At 46.1% G+C, this 17,520-nt stretch overlaps 1 protein-coding gene across 9 annotated transcripts in view; it reads right to left on the reverse strand.

Annotated features, from left to right (window-relative positions):
• trioa (trio Rho guanine nucleotide exchange factor a) overlaps nt 1–17,520 on the reverse strand; it is a 113,194-nt gene that overhangs the window by 87,648 nt on the left and 8,026 nt on the right. For all 9 annotated transcript variants that reach the window (XM_048230318.1, XM_048230313.1, XM_048230319.1 and 6 more), the window contains exon 2: nt 5,616–5,669. In XM_048230318.1, coding sequence (XP_048086275.1) covers nt 5,616–5,669 — 54 coding nt within the window. The remainder of the gene's footprint in view (nt 1–5,615; nt 5,670–17,520) is intronic.

The raw sequence follows: 17,520 nt of genomic DNA on the forward strand, positions 1-17,520 counted from the left end.
ATCCACTGCTTAACACCTCCACAAAGGCACACGGTGGGAATCACATTCGGGCACTGTGGCGTGGGGAGCAGAGAACGGAGGGCCACTTTAGAAAACACCTTCTTTTCATTTCAGACGAGCCTGGCAGGCGACCATCGATCATTCCCTAAAACACCTGCCTGCACAGAGTCAACAAGAACACCTGACCTTTGCAGCAAACAGCTGATCGAGCTGGAGACCTTTACTAATCTTCGCAAAATATCAGACTCCCACTATCATCGGTGATACGGACCGAGTTGGGTCAGAAATTACACGAGAGGGGCTCGCTGTTCCACCGAACTGATTTCTGATCAGTGTCAATTACAACTCTAGGTTAAGTAGGACGACAGAAATAGCTCATGAAAAGAAAGCTACCGCTGTAGGTCACAAAGCTCCAAAAAAGTGGCGAAGGGGGTGGGTTCGTTGACATCTTAAATTAAACTTCATTTGTTCGGCTTAATTAGCTGAGTGATGCTAATTAGCATGTCTTTCATATGATTAGCTAGCCTGCAGGGGCTGAACCGAGGGAGGAAATAAGGAGAGGTCACTACAACCAGGGCCTAAGATACCATGACTAAGCATGGCTATTAACACAAAATCTCAGGAGAATCTCTTGGCGCCATGTTTCTGTCTTCTGAACTGTCTTCAGCTGACAGTTCTCTTCAAAAAAAAGACTCGCACACAGTGAAGGAAATAAAATCATGCAAATTCGGGCTACCCAGGATTTGAACCTTAGGGTTTCGAATCTCTAGCTGAACTGCAGAACTGAAGAGAAAGCTCTGTCCTTAAAACCAGCTGAAGCTAAGGCATTAAGCCTACAATTCTCTGTAATTATTTTTGGTCGTCCCAGCCTAGCTCTCCCTGTGACACCAAGACTGTCGCTGTCTCGGTCTTCTAAGAGGCTTTCAATTTCTATGTGCCCAATGCTGTTTAAATACAACTGAGCCTCTTCACTTTTTTTCAGGATGCAAGGCACAGAGGATCTAAGGGTACGTCCAGTTCGAGTTCCCCAAATGACAGTTATAAAACTAGTGGCAGTTGCAGACAACCCCCAAATAAGCCTCCTCTATGTACTTAGACCCCCCCACACACACACACACAGATACAAACTCCCACCCACACACAGGCACAGACACACACCTAGCTCCAGGCTGCCAAATTCAATACCACCCGCATGCAGCCTTCCTCTTCGTGGAGGGCCTCTCCCTCACCCTTCCCCTGTTTTTCCAAGTCCCTTTGCAGCCCTTCAGCGGTACGGTCTCCCTGTCCTACTCATCTCGCTACCTCTCCTCCACGTCTCCTTTCTCTGTCTGTCTTATTTATGAGTCCTCAGTGAACCATGTCAAAAAGTGTGTGTGTGTGTGTGTGTCTTCCTCTACTCCAGACCTCACAGGTTCTGAATTCACCAGAGTTGAAAGAGGAAATATTCTCTCTTTTCACCCTCTCTCTCTCTCTCTCTCTCCCTCTCTGTGGAGAGGCCCAAGCAAGGGACTATGTCGAGAGAGCATGACTGAAACGTTGTTTGTAGAACTACTTAAAAAAAAGAAAACAAAAGGAAGGAATGACATAAGGCATGTCCAACGGACATCCCTTCCCGCCAAGTTTTCAAATTAAACAGAAACATACGCACACACACTCTACTAAGAGGTCTGGACTGTGTCTGCTTTGTATTTACTTTTTTTTTTTTTTTTTGATTTTGAACTGCCCTCCTGACCGTTAACATACTGTGCCGCACTGAGCCACACTGACAGTTTTTATTTAAAATCTCTGGGAAAGTGAAGGGAGTCACAGTAGCCGTGTGTCTGCCGAAGATACAGCCAGCACAGTAATCATCCGTAACCGTAACTTTCACCTTTGGCACCAAGCCCTGATGGCAGGATATTGTGATTTAAAAGAACATTATTCTTCTTCCTCAAACAACTTCTAACTTATTTTCCTCTTGCTGATTTGCTTTTCTAGCTCAATTTTGCCCTCTTTCCTTTGCTTTTTTTCCTCTTTCTTTCACTTTGCCTTTTTGACTCCGTCATGGATAATGGCTCTACAAATAAGAAATCTGCCCAAATATGAAGCATAAAGAGGATGGGACAGAGTGACACAGACACCGATGGAGGTGACCCTGGAGGCCCCAGCTGAATCTGCATCAGCTGACTGGAGACTGAGGCCCTCTGGGGGGATGGGGAGGGGTGGTGGTGAGGGCCAGGTGCTCAGATCTGAGGCCATCTTGTTTGGACAGCGGGCTCTCCTGTGACCGGCTAATGCCATTAAGACCTGTGCATGTTTTGAGTGTATGTGAAAGACTGTGTTTGTGTGTTTGTGTGTGTATGCATGTTTATGCATGTGTGTTTGTGTGTATGTGTGTGTCATGTGCTTTATTAGCAAGGGGAAAGGGAAGGACAGTCTTTGATGAGCCAGGTCATGCGATGTATTTATAGACTGCGGCACAGCTGTCAGATCTTAATGGAGTTTTAGGTGTGCTTGTGTGTTTGTGTTGTGGGGGAAGGAGAGAAACCAAGATAAAAACACCAGACTGCTTAACAGCTCAGTTTGTTTGCATGTCATTACGTAACATCAGTGGCATTTTTATCCCAGAAAGCATCTGTTTGTCAGAATGCTGTACACAAGCACTTTTACATGACAATTACTGGGTCTCAACTTGAAAAATATGAGGCGATGGTAAGAATAAAGCTGTTATACTTAAGCAGTCAGGTGATCAAATGGTAAATACACAACAACAGCACTCCCATGCCCAGATTCTTACTAGAACCAAAGTTAAACAAAAACTAAAGCTGGGAGTAGTCTACCCTGAGCTTCTTTCTCCTTATCTACCCTTTCTATCTATCCAAAGGTTTCCAAATGATTCATCCAGCTGTTGAGGTGCATGAGGGAGTCTTAAGGGAGTGTCAAGCCTCACAAGCCTGTGCAGTGGAGACAGCTGACAGACACCCTGCTGACCAATAAAGACACAAGCAGCTGCTGAACCAGCCAATCAACACCAGCGCCAAGTGATTTGCTGCCCAATACTGAAGCAGACAGGTGAAGACATGACAGGACATGGGTCACTATGATGGTTCACTAAGAAAGAGTGGAGTGAGGGTTATGGGAGATAGAACGGAAAGACCACACACAGTTTGGTGAAGTGAGCTCTGGGTCATGGACATATCAGAACTTCAGGTAGCCAGGTGTGTGTGATTGTGTGCCGTGTACGGTATGCGCACGTACCTGTGAGAAGCACCTGTATAAAACACACACAACACACACACACAAGTGTACAAGTTGAAGAGACTTCAGTCTTCAGACAAACTGACTGAAATCCTCTCAACAGACACAAACACACACGGGGACAGACATATACACACAAACATGCACACACAGTGACACAGGAACAGACACACACACACACACACACACACATACACACACAAACATGCACACACAGTGACACAGGAACACACACACACACACACACACACACACACACACATCCACCCACATATTTATGTGGCTAAAATCTCAAAGTGCGCAATGCTTAGTCATCAGGACTTTAATCAATTCTACATCATTGAGAAAAGGAGGGAGATTTGGAGGAGTGGTGCAGATGGCCACTGAAATATTGATTGCGCTGATAAAAGACAAGGAAGTAAGAGACTGAACAAATTGGTGTGGGAAAGAGGGATGAGACGGAGGGGGAGATAAAGAGGGTGAGAGAGAGAAAGAGAAAGTAAAAAGGGGAAAAGGGAGAGAAAGTAGAGAGAGAGAGAGATAGAGGCAGAGTCAAAAAATGCTTCCTTATAGGATTAGAATTTTAAGGATGTGACTCACAACCAAAACTAAACCAGTCAAAACTATTGGTGAAACGAGGAGTACTGAAAAGAGATTAAAGACAAATAACACACTTTTGGGGGAAAAGGCAGCACGCTCCCCAGTGCCAGTGACTCATGCCAAGTTTTCCTATGACTCCACGGAATCCATAAACTCTTGCTGTGAAAAAAATGATGTCACACCAGTTAAAAGTCACGTTTTAACAGCTTCTCTCACCAACCTGCTAGAAGGAAGTAAGCACAGCCAAGCCAAGTCTATTTTCATTCTCATCCGCGTAGAGGCTTTTTAGCTACAACTGATAAAATAATCGCAGGGCATCGCAATCGCAGTGATAAACATGTGACCTACATGCTCACATCTATGAACTTCTATATTATATCATGGATGTAGCCAGGGGCAAAGGGCTGCCTAGAGGTGGCAAGTGATTCCTTCGCCAAGAATAAGGGCATCACATGTCCAGGCCTACCAGCATTTCAACTTAAACAACACAGCAGACTTACAAATATGAATGTAGCCATACATCCAATTGATTGTTTGGGCAAGAACAATTTGCCTCCCAGAGAGAGTTGGATGATAACCTCTCCCTTGCCAGTCACAATCGTCTGTAGGCTATTCCACAGTGTAATGCCATACAATAGCATATTTATAATGATTCTAAAGCTTCTTTAAATGTTCTAATGAATTTGGTGTGGGGGGGGCAGCTAGAAGTCAGACTCTGTTGGAGCCTCCTCTGTCGGACCGGAGTGTCCAGAGCTGGCACGGCTTCAAGCAGCCACGTGCAGCACATCAGCGCACATCAAAGCCTTTCGTGTCCACAGCGATGCATGTCAGTCACAGAGAGGGGGAGGGAGGGAGTGAGGGAGCTAAGGGAGGGAGGGTAGGGGTCATCGTCTCTCCCTTAGATCAGTGCCACTGCCTGTCCCCCTTTTTTGCCGGTGCACTGGTGACCCACTTAACCGAGCGGCTGCCATGCTTTCCAGGCCAGGGACACTGGTGGTGGAAAATCACTGAGGGCTCGGGATTCATGGATGGATGGTAATGGTGGAGGACGGAGGTTTATATGGCAGTCTTCAGTGAGTGTGCATGGTGTGAGTTGTGGACAGAGAGAGAGAGAAAGAGAGAGAGAGAGAGAGGGAGGGAGGGAGACATAAAAATGACCCTGTCTGCTTTGTAGCTTTCAGAAATAGGACTGGCCACTGAAGAATTCATGGCTTATAGAAGTGTGTGTGAGTAAGTAGCCTAAGTCCCAGTGTGTGGGAATATGGCTGTGTTTAAGTGTGTTTGCACACTTGCGCGCGCACACACACACACACGCACACACAAACACACACTGCTGCATCTCAGTGGAACCCTGCCTTGTGTGGCTGGCCTCTGGATCGACCGCCTGCTGTTTACAATGTGGCGATGCTGTTTACAGCCAGTCTGTGTCAGAGAGGGGAAGCCCAGTCAAAACACAACAGACACAAACACAATCTCCCATCCATCTTACTGTCTCCCAGCCAAAACAAAGCACACAATGGATCAGAGATGGCCAAGGAGAGGGTGGCTGGGAAAATGTATTTAATACCACGACAGGAAAGCAAATAACTTTCTTCTGGTTAATATTTGCCCCTCTACTTTATATTATACATAGGCCAAATTTGTTCAAATGTGCCACTGGATTTGACCTCAACTGAGACAGCGTTCTGTATTGGTTTGTCACATTGATACTGGAGGTTTGGTAAACAACATACAAATTCCCTGTAAGCAAAGGTGTGGGAAACCTGAGGAAACCTTACCTGGTATCTGACTGGAAACATCTCCTTTGGGTTCACATTTTGGGACAGAGCAGTCTAGAAAGGAGAGAAGAGAACAAAAAACAGTTTAGTAAGACAATCAGACAGTGCAAGAAAAAAAGAACAGTTAACTTGCAGATGAATTACGCTGTCCACAATTCTTTTTTTGTACAGACGGGACGGATGGACTTTTCAGTGGCCTTTTGCACTGAACACACACACACACACACACATGTCCGCAGGCATTTGTGAGTTTGTGCCAGGTTAACTCATTTAGAGGCAGCAAAAACACCCTGGCCCAGTAGCCTTGCACCCAGCACGATGTGGTTCTCTAGCCTGAAAAAAATATATATATATATATATATATATATATATATATATATATATATATATATATATATATATATATATATATATATATATATATATATCAAGACAACTGCACCGCCACACTTTTATTTGGTCCACCCCAGGTGACGCTAAACTATCATGGCCAGACGTGGCCAAAAGGCCACTGTGTTAATCTCCCTCGGCTAAGGAAGGCTAATCACATGTCTGCACTCCACCATCATGACAGAGGCCAAGACAAAAAAACCATAAGGTTTTACAAACACATCAAATACGGAATATGGGGAAAAAGAGAGAAAAAGAAAAGTGATGGAGATGAGAGTGAAAGAGAGAGAAAAAAAAAGTAAGGATGAGTAAAGGAGAAAATGAAGTAGAGATTTTTCCTCCACAATAAACTCCATCCCCCCTAATGCTTTGCTCAGGCCGCAACTGCACCCCCGCTGGCCATGCCAGTAAAACATGTTGAATTTAACCGACATGGACAGCGAGAGCAACAAAAGACAGACAGAGAGAGAGAGAGAGAGAGAGAGAGAGAGAGAGAGAGAGAGAGAGAGAGAGAGAGAGAGAGAGAGAGAGAGAGAGAGAGAGAGAGAGAGAGAGAGAGAGAGAGAGAGAGAGAGAGAGACGGGGGGGTGAATGGGTAGAGAAGTGTCTGGAGAAGTGGCACGCTTCACTTCAGTCCAACGCTAGAACAGATTGGTGGATTTCCTGCCGGGCATGAAAGCTGTGCGCTTGTGTGTGTGTGTGTTTATTCACTGAGCTCTGAGCATGAATTACCCATCTTCATTTTCACTCCGATTGTCTCATTAAGACTAATTACAGTGTTCCGTTTTTTAGGTTTCCATTCAGCAGATAGCAGTCAACATGGAACTAGAACTGTGGAACAGAGTGGTTCTGAGGGGGTTCTAAAGGGCAGACAGAGCAAGGCACACCAGCTAGGCCTTACCCTTTCAAGTCTTAATAGTCATGCATCACTGCTATTTCTCTCTGGCTTCATTACACACACTCAAACACACACACACACACAGCAGAGCTACTTACAGGAACAGGAATGAAGTGCCTACTCCCTTTGTCAATGCATTGCTGTCCAGCTAGGTCATGTGTATATGAGTGGGCATTTGTAGAGTGTAAGAGTACACATCCTTGTGAGCACACAAGGAAGAAACTCTGGCAAATCATCCTTGAGCACTAAACTATATCACTCACTTCTCTCTCACACACACACACAAGGTCAATGTTATACTTTGTTCATCCACGAGTATGCAATGATCCGCTAAGGTTCAAGTAACGTACATAATCATCATCATCGGACAGTGAACGTGCGAGTGTCCATCTACCCTCCACATGCACATGCAGCCATTGCGCCACAAGGGCTCCAACTGTGACTGGACCGACTCCAAACGGAAGAACAACTACATGTCTATGGTGTCATCTACTGTCCATGTGCGTGTCTGTCTATTAGCGAGTATATCCATGACCTAACTCAACAAACACACTAGGTGCATATCAATACTAGATCACTCACTTGTGCACGTACAGACACACAGCAGAGGGACCGGTGCGAGTTTTGACTCTCTGACAGATAAGAGCTCTAATCACACACTGGATCTGTGAGGCTGAGAGGGAACCATTTTAAATCCCCCCACTCACTCAGTCTCTCCCTCTCACTCGTTCGCTCATCCTCCCTCCATCCCGCTCACACTCTCAGACGCTCGTTATGAGATTGGGAGACGACACACACACTCTCTCTGCTGCAGGGGGGTGATCTGTGATCTGCAAACCAGTGATGTCACTCAGGGAGAAGCTGCGGAGAGAGCACTTGAAAAAGAGAGAGAGAGAGAGAAGAGAGAGAGAGAGAGAGAGAGAGAGAGAGAGAGAGAGAGAGAGAGAGAGAGAGAGAGAGAGAGAGAGAGAGAGAGAGAGAGAGAGAGAGAGAGAGAGAGAGAGAGAAAGAGTGAGATGGGCGAGAGAGAAAAACACAACGAAAGTGACAGACAGACAGCGAGAGAGAGAAGATGATGAAGGACTATCCCAGCTTTTTAAGATTCCACTCATGGAATTTTCCCTTCCCTCCCTGCATTCTAATGTTCCACAGCAACTGCAGCAGGGAACACTAGACCAAATATAAACAAACATACTCAACATGCTTCTCACACACACATTCCACATATCTCTACGAGGACGATGCATACATACTGTATGAGTGATGCAAAGAATTCTAGCATGCATGCTTAGATAAAAGCATGACCCAGATACAGACACAGTAGCACACAAGCTGATGCTCACACTAGAAGAGCACCACAGTATACAGACCTACTGTATACATCATCACTCTACACAGTCTAGTGGACACTATACACAGTCCATGCAGCAGAGTGTGTAGATTCAAAAGTATAAGGTGTCGACGTTAACAAGAAGCAGAAGAATCCAAACTTCAAAGGCAAATTGCAGGCCAATAGTAATCAACATCTTCAGGGATCGTGAACCTGAACCCTTACTTCAAACAACTATGGAGTATTCACAGACTGAAGGAGACACTGATCGAGAGACTACACACACACACCCAGTTCCAGGCCCACACACACAGATACCAGAATCAGAACATTCACATGAAGACACGTACCAGATACCAATACAGACAGATACACTGACACTCACAGACCCAAACACTAGCGCACACACACACACACACACACACACGCGCCGCGGTTGAACTGAGCTCAGTGGTGGCGGGGAGCAGCTGATTACTGGTCCCCTGCTGCTGCTGCCGCCGCCACTGCTGCTGGTACTGAGCTCAATCACGTTAAATGTTCCACCCCAAATAAGGAGAGCGCGCCGCTCGCTGCACTACGCTGTGGCTTACTGTCTGCGAGTGGAACAGGCCTTGTGCTGGGTCACGTCCACGTAGTCGCCGGCCGCCTGCGTCACGCCCAAAACGTCCACAGGGGACAGGCCGCTGTTGCTAAGCGCTAAGGCTGCCGCTAACTCCACGGGGGGTAGCGGGTGCAGGAAAGAACATGCGAAAAAAGCGCTTCTTCGCTTGTCCACTCACCACGGCGAGAAAGACTAGCTCCTCACTCCATCGCTCTCTCTGTCTCCTCTGGCGATGCGCTGAGTAAGGACAAGCAGTGGGTCCTTAGGCACACACACGCTCACACACACAAACACACACACACACACACACACACACACACATACAGACAAATTGCCTGTGATGTCACTTTCAGGCTCAGTCTTTTTGACATGAGTGAGCAGGAAATGAACGCATGGGTAAACACACACGGCCAAGCAAGCAGGCAGGCACACACACACACTCTGACACACAGGCATCACACAGTATCTGGGCTAACAGTGGTGTCATATAACAGGGAGTTTTTGTGCAGTGTTTCACAGTGTAACTGTTATTGGAATTGAGAGAGCGAGAGCAAGAGCGAAGAGAGAGAGAGAGTGTGTTTGTGTGGCTACTCTCACACACAGACAAGAACACGGCCTGACTATCAGTCATCCACAACCCCCCCCCCCTGTTCTCTCAACTTAAAGGTCGCCGATGAACAACTGCTGGTGATTCAGCGCCACGTGCTGCTGCCGCAGTAACAGAACCCCCCCATCCTTCCCCTGCCGCCCCCCTTCCCCACAATAAAGGGGGACCGTCTAACTAACACCAAGCCACCCCAGCGAGCGCCCCCAACCCCCCCTCCCGGCCCCTCAGCCTGTTAAAACAGGACCACCCTTTGTGAGGGAGGCACGTGTGTGTATCCCTCTTCTCTCACACACACACCCACCCCCCCACCCCATCCAGACGGAAGAGTCAGCCACCACGACTCACACATGAATCATGTGTTTTTCAGTGAACGAGGGAGAGGGAGAGAAAGAAATGGAGAATGAGAGACGGAGAAGGATAGTTTTTGTTTGTTTGTTTGTTTGTTTGTTTAATTTAAGGCCATTTCCGCAACTAAGGCTATTTAAATGGCCAGAGCACTGTGTGTTACAGAAACTTAAATGTGTTTTTTAAAACCTATGCTAATAAGATATTCTAAAACCTTCAAAAAGGTGGGACCTTATTAAAAACATCAGCTATAGAATTTTGATGATAAAATTGTTACGGAGAAGGATAGAGGGAGAAACAGAAAAAGGGATGGAGAGAGAAATAAGAGGAGACGGACAAATGCAAGAGTGGGAAATGGAAGAAGCCATAGTTCTCAAGACAAACCAAGATGAAGAGTAAAGGGGGACAGAGGAAGAGAGACAGGTAGGGAAAAAAGAGTAAGAGAAAATGAGAGATAGCAAGAGGGAAATGGAGAGTGTGAGACAGACAGACACAGAGAGAGAGAGAGAGAGAGAGAGAGAGAGAGAGAGAGAGAGAGAGAGAGAGAGAGAGAGAGAGAGAGAGAGAGAGAGAGAGAGACAGAGACAGAGACAGAGAGAGGCCTTGGTGCATGTCTGCTCCATGTCTCATAGCTTGATCCTATTTGCGGGCTGACTCACAGGTGAAAAAAGCTAAACAGACGCCTCCATTATGGCCACCCCACAGTTCACCCACAGCGCAGCACGCTTTAAACATGGACATGCTCTCAGGTGGGTTGAGGTGTTATGTAATGCGACTAAATTCTGAGGGCTACCTGTTTTACTCATTTGGTTTACAACCAACAGCAAACTAGGATTCAGCATCAAAAACCCAGCTCAGGATGACCTGCTAAAAAGCGCATAGTGATTTGTGTGGTCATGATATCGGGCTGTGATAAGAGTCACGTCTGCACTCCACTGCTGATGACTTGTGTGTGTGTGTGTGTGTGTGTGTGTGTGTGTGTGTGTGTGTGTGTGGGGTAGTCATGGTCAGATTGCAGACACAGAGCAGGCCAATATGCCACAATAGGAGGAGGTCTGACTAACCACAATAATCACTCCTTCTAGTGGCCCACTTCCTCTCTCCTCTCCACACACATAACTCACTTTATCTCTCTTACCCTCTCTCTTTCCCTCACTTCATCTCTGGCACGCATGGTACACCTCACTCGGTCAGTTGTCACAGCGCACACACACACACACACACACCACTAGGCGCCCAACTCGTCACCAAGCTATTTCGGGAGGTCTCTGCAGAGCGGTGGCACCCAGAGGCCAGCTCGACCTGGATACACACACACACACACACACACTGCTTTGCTAGGAGACGGCTAGCGTGACGCAGCAGGTTAGCCGACGATGCTAACATAGTTAGTTAACAGTAGGTGCTGCCACACGCCAGCTGCGTTAAGTTCAAACATGAGTGTGCATGTGTGAATGAATTTCCTGCTAGCCAACTGCATGAACACAACTGAGGATGGGGGAGGGGTAAAGGAAGGTCAGGGGTCATGCTGCCTAGCAACACCTCTCCAGGGACAGCAAGCGAGAGAGGGTTTGCATCAGTGTGTGGGATGTGTGTGTGTGGTATGGGAGGGGTGAGCAAGAGAGAGACAGAGTGAGAATGAAAACGATATTAAGACAAAGAACAAAAGATAGAGGGTGCCACAGAGGTGGGTATAGCAGGAGAGAGAGAGAGAGAGAGAGAGAGAGAGAGAGAGAGAGAGAGAGAGAGAGAGAGAGAGAGAGAGAGAGAGAGAGAGAGAGAGAGAGAGAGAGAGAGAGAGAGAGAGAGAGGCAAATGGCACCATGAGTTTAATGAGGTGGTCTTCTGAGGAGAGGGTGAGGACTCAAAGGACAGACGGACAGACAGACGGACACTCTTAAGTCATGCCCCAGCACTTTATTTACTGAATCTGGCATGCACACACTCACAATCACATATGTTATTGCTTATGGGAAACTGTGACAAAGGAGAGAGAGTCTGTCTGTGTGTGTGTGTGTGTGTGTGTGTGTGTGTGTGTGTGTGTGTGTGTGTGTGTGGGGGTAGTCATGGTCAGATTGCAGACACAGAGCAGGCCAATATGCCACAATAGGAGGAGGTCTGACTAACCACAATAATCACTCCTTCTAGTGGCCCACTTCCTCTCTCCTCTCCACACACATAACTCACTTTATCTCTCTTACCCTCTCTCTTTCCCTCACTTCATCTCTGGCACGCATGGTACACCTCACTCTGTCAGTTGTCACAGCGCACACACACACACACACACACACACACCACTAGGCGCCCAACTCGTCACCAAGCTATTTCGGGAGGTCTCTGCAGAGCGGTGGCACCCAGAGGCCAGCTCGACCTGGATACACACACACACACACACACTGCTCTGCTAGGAGACGGCTAGCGTGACGCAGCAGGTTAGCCGACGATGCTAACATAGTTAGTTAACAGTAGGTGCTGCCACACGCCAGCTGCGTTAAGTTCAAACATGAGTGTGCATGTGTGAATGAATTTCCTGCTAGCCAACTGCATGAACACAACTGAGGATGGGGGAGGGGTAAAGGAAGGTCAGGGGTCATGCTGCCTAGCAACACCTCTCCAGGGACAGCAAGCGAGAGAGGGTTTGCATCAGTGTGTGGGATGTGTGTGTGTGGTATGGGAGGGGTGAGCAAGAGAGAGACAGAGTGAGAATGAAAACAATATTAAGACAAAGAACAAAAGATAGAGGGTGCCACAGAGGTGGGTATAGCAGTGGAGAGAGAGAGAGAGAGAGAGAGAGAGAGAGAGAGAGAGAGAGAGAGAGAGAGGCAAATGGCACCATGAGTTTAATGAGGTGGCCTACTTCTCGGAGGAGAGGGTGAGGACTCAAAAGGACAGACGGACAGACAGACGGACACTCTTAAGTCATGCCCCAGCACTTTATTTACTGAATCTGGCATGCACACACTCACAATCACATATGTTATTGCTTATGGGAAACTGTGACAAAGGAGAGTCTGTCTGTCTGTCTGTCTGTCTGTCTGTCTGTAGTTCTACGTGTCCTGAGAGGTACAGCTCAACACCCAAGCATGTAAGCAAATGACTCGACTGCCAACCACCTTTAGAGCTGAGAAGCATACACACAGGACCACACACACACACACACACACACACACACAAGCAGCTGAGGAAACGCAGGAACGTGAACAGTGAGAGAATAGGACATCAACTCAGAGGAAGCACAAGTCAAACACACATACGTACAGAGAAAGATAGACACACACACACACACACACACACACAAAACAGGCCTTCTTATGAGGACCTCATTTAACAGTGTGCCTGAGATCAGGGTAATGTAATGGTGGACTACTCAGACCGTAAAATTATCAAGTGATGTAACGAAAGAATGATGCACATAGGAACATAGTCGGTGTGTGTGTGTGTGTGTGTGTGTGTGTGTGTGTGTGTCAGTCTGTCTGTGAGCAACAGACACATTGGAGTAAGTCAAGGTAAAACAGGGCAGAGAGAAAGAGAGTAGAAAAGAGTTAGAGGCAGGAGCATCCTGTTCCTACACTCCTCCTTACCTCCACCCCCCTCCATCCCTCTCTCTCTCTCTGTTCTATTTTCATTTCATCCCTGTCTGAGTCGTTGTCCTCTTCCTCTGCTCCGTCTTCCCTCTTTCCTCCCTTTCTCTTCCTGCGCCTCATCCTTCCGCGCATCTGGATGACTTCCCTGCCTTCGCTCCGAGCACAACAACAAATTGCCGCTGTTGTGCCCGAGTTAGAGAATGGCTGACAGAAACGCACCATAGCAATCCTTATGAGGGAGGGGAATTCATGCCTACTTAAGCCCCTTAAATATGTACCACGGAGGAAGTGTGTGTGTCATTGGCTGTGTGTGTGTGTGTGTGGCAGACAGGGGGAGAAAGATGAAGGAGACAGAAAGTAGCAGAGATCGTTAGTTTTGCATTAAAAAAGGAGATGCATAGGATCTACTGTGACGCCTGGTGTATTGGGCTCAGATGCAAAAGTAATGAGGGATGCATGTTGTTACTGTGGTAACAGCAGTTTAATGGGGATGGGGGAGGGTTGTATGCGCACACACACACACACACGGTCATCTGACTAGAAAGCACCTGCCAAAGTTACAACATCCCTGTAGGCCTAGAACTTCTGCATAACCCAGTATTGCTGTTGTTGTGACAGACACCTACCAAAATACAGACCATCTGAAAAATTGTTTTCTTTCTGTATCTCTGACATACACACACACACCACACAGACCACACACAAGCCACACACACACACCACACACTTCCTTCAATTCATTATAAACATAAGGCACGACAGATGTGAACTACTGTACGACCTTTAGACAACCAACATATCCTCATGACCTGTTAAACATCCTCCTCAGCCACATGGACACATTTGAGTCCTGTTACAAACACGCTCACATAAGGTTAGGCTAATCAACTCAGCGTTTAAAGGTGTAAACAAAATCAACCCAGTGTTTAAACATGTAAACACTTAAAGTGTTATAGCTGACATATTTTATCTAAATAGCTGTCTAGGGGCATTCTAACAACCCTGATTTGTGCTTGTATATGGTCATTAGTGAGCTCTAATTTCTTAATGCCTAATTTTGTTAAATAGCCTACAATCCAGAAAAGTGTGTGTGTGTGTGTGCCTGAGGTAATTGTGGCATGTTTCCTTGTCTGTAGTAATCAGGCAAAGGCTAAAGGGGACTAACAAGTGGTTTCTGTCTCATCACATGTGTGTGTGTGTGTGTTTGTGTGTGTGTGTGCACAATGCACATATTCATCAGTGTTTTGCCTTTACAGAAAGTCCTCATCTCAAAGCAAGCTTTCTATCCTTTAACATTTTCCAAACCCCCCCACCCCCTTTCTTCCCTTCCTGCTAGTTAGCATGGACTAAAAAAGAACCATCGTGGATTTACCAAAACAGCAACATGCTGTATGCAAAACAGCATCACAGGCAGGGAACTCCCCTAATAAATAAAAAAGGGAAAACTCCACTGTCTCCCTCTTCAGGGCACACACACACAGCTTCTCTCCAGGGGCAGGTCACCCAGCTGGGAATCCGCACTGACTGGTCTCCAGGCCTGGGAAGAGGGGAGTGGGAGGAGTTTGATGCACACTGGTTCTCCCCGCATGGCAGCATGTCGCTTTTGCACTTCAGGGCCCAAATGTAATTGCTTTACGCTCGCTCTCACACACACACACACACACGCACACACACACACACACGCACACACACACGTCTGTAGTGGTGCTCACTCCTGCAACACAGATGGGTCCCTTCTGCTAGAGCTTCCATTTCAACGCCCAGCCTCATTTTTAATGGGCCACATAATGAATGTTAACTAAAAATACTGTCTTACAGAGACTTAAAACATCATGCTTTAGTTCTGACGAGAGGGAATTGGGAAGTAGACGTGTCCAAAAGAAACTGACCAGGACCATTATCTGAAACCAACGTGGTTCTTCATTTTTATAGAGAGGACAGCTCTGAACAATGAAGCAAGGGACAGCATGCATTTCACACAGAGCCTTATATGGTCCAGTTTTGAGATGCATTTACAACACAGCTCAAACACAGACCTGTGAAAAGTACAAGTGTCTAAACAGGTACAGAGAGTCATCAAGTAGCTTAACACAAACAAGAGGCACTGAAACCGAGCGCACGCCCGCACGCACACCTCCGCTCAGTCAACAGTACTATTTCTACTAGATTTATCTGCAGCCTTTGATACTGTTAATCATGACATTCTCCTTTCTACACTAGGCCATCCTTAAAAATATTTTCGTTTGCCGTAACCCGACCGACCCTGTCAATTTAGAACAGACCCAAATATTTATTTTTTTCCCCTTTTAGTCCGACCGACTTGCGGGTTGTAAACTTTATGTTAATACCCGACCGATTGTTTTTTTTACTCTAAACAACTAATACAAATGCAATAAAATAATATTTATTTTAGTAGGCCCAAGTATTGTGAATATAAATTGCCTACATGCAAACGTGGCTAATAAAAAAAAAAAACTGAAACTAATCGATAACGTTGGTATCAAAGCTCCGCTTCAACCTGTTGGAAGGCTATTTATTTATTTAACTTAAACTTAATAGAACGGCGTTGTTTTTGGAACTTCCTTAGAAACAGAGCAGAGACTGTATAATACACTGTATAGCATTGAGTATTGTATAGTCAAATTTCAATATAACGGCCAAGAGCTATTGTAGCCTTCTTTCTGGGTACATGTAGATGAGCCTTATGACCCAAAAGTCTGCCATGACCGGGCCTCAGGTCAAAGAAGTTTGAGAAAGGCTGGTCTATATAACCTGCATCAGAATGAGGTTTGCAATTGTGCGCCTGAAGGCACGGGTTGAAGACCCAGTCAGTTACGGCCACGATATGCACATTTGTGTAAATTCATTCCCACGTAATCACCATGACCAAAATTGTACTTTTTTTTTTTTTTACTTTGAATCTTGAAAAAAAAAAAAAAAAAAATTGACCTACCTACCGACCCATTTTTATTTTTTTTTGGCCGTTACTGCAAACAAAAATATTTTTAAGGATGGCCCTATCTGAACTGGGAATTTCTGTGAAAGCTCTTGACTGGTTTGAATCGTATCTTAAGTTAAAGCGTGTCTTGGCAGGGACAGGTATCAAAGTCTCTGGACCTCACCGCAGGTGTGCCTCAGGGATCAGTATTAGGGCCCCTGCTTTTCCCTATTTACACCACTTCCTTAGGTGAGACCATTCGCTCCCATGGATTCGATCCCATGATCAAGATGTATATCCCCAACCGCCGACTGCGGTCTTCTGATGAGCGTCTGTTGTGTCGACCAGCCATAAACGCTAGGTCAAATTTAAGACTGATTTCCTCAGTGGTTCTTTGTTGGTGGAATGAGTTGCCCAGTGCTCTCCATTCCTGTGATAGTTTTGGGTCTTTCAAGAGGGTTCTAAAAGCATATCTGTTCAACATGCACTTTTATTACGTTTATTAAGTGTTTCTCATGCGTTATGGTTTGTATATTATAGTATTTATTTATTTTCATTAGGCTATTGATTGAATTGACATTGTTGTTTATTATTGCTGTTCTCCTTGGTGTAGCCTCACCAACTTTTTTAATTGTTTACCGTTAAGTTTAACTATTGTATTGTGGTTATTTGTATGTTGCTTTGGACAAACGTGTCTGCTAACCACAAACACACACACACACACACACACAAAGTACACCCATACTGTGCCAAGAAGCTCATCTAAACAAAGCCAAGGAATCGTTTTGCAGCTGGAGTGAGACAAAGGAAAGGCATTCGTTCATTCATTCAGTAGCCTGCACTGGGGACCTGTGGGAATGTGCACTCAACAGTAGGGTTGGGCACCGAAACACGGTTCTAATATGGCACCGGTGCTGACGCAAACGGTAGTAACTGCATCGAATAACAACATGGATTTCGGTGCCTCATTTCGGTGCTTAAATTTCGTTTTTTTTTTTTTTTTTGTACGAGGCATCACTGCATGTCATGCGCCATCTCTAACTCTTGCTCTGATAGCAACACATCCAGATACAGTTAGCTAACATAAACACTGGATGTATAAACCAGAGGGGTCACCACTATAGGCGAGTGGACAGTGTTTGACAGCTTGCGGGAGCCCAAGTAGCTTTAAAGCGATATCACGAGCTCCTGTCAAAATCTAGCAGTGGGCCT

This window comes from Alosa alosa, chromosome 20, assembly GCF_017589495.1.
Source record: "Alosa alosa isolate M-15738 ecotype Scorff River chromosome 20, AALO_Geno_1.1, whole genome shotgun sequence".
Classification (NCBI taxonomy): domain Eukaryota; kingdom Metazoa; phylum Chordata; class Actinopteri; order Clupeiformes; family Clupeidae; genus Alosa; species Alosa alosa.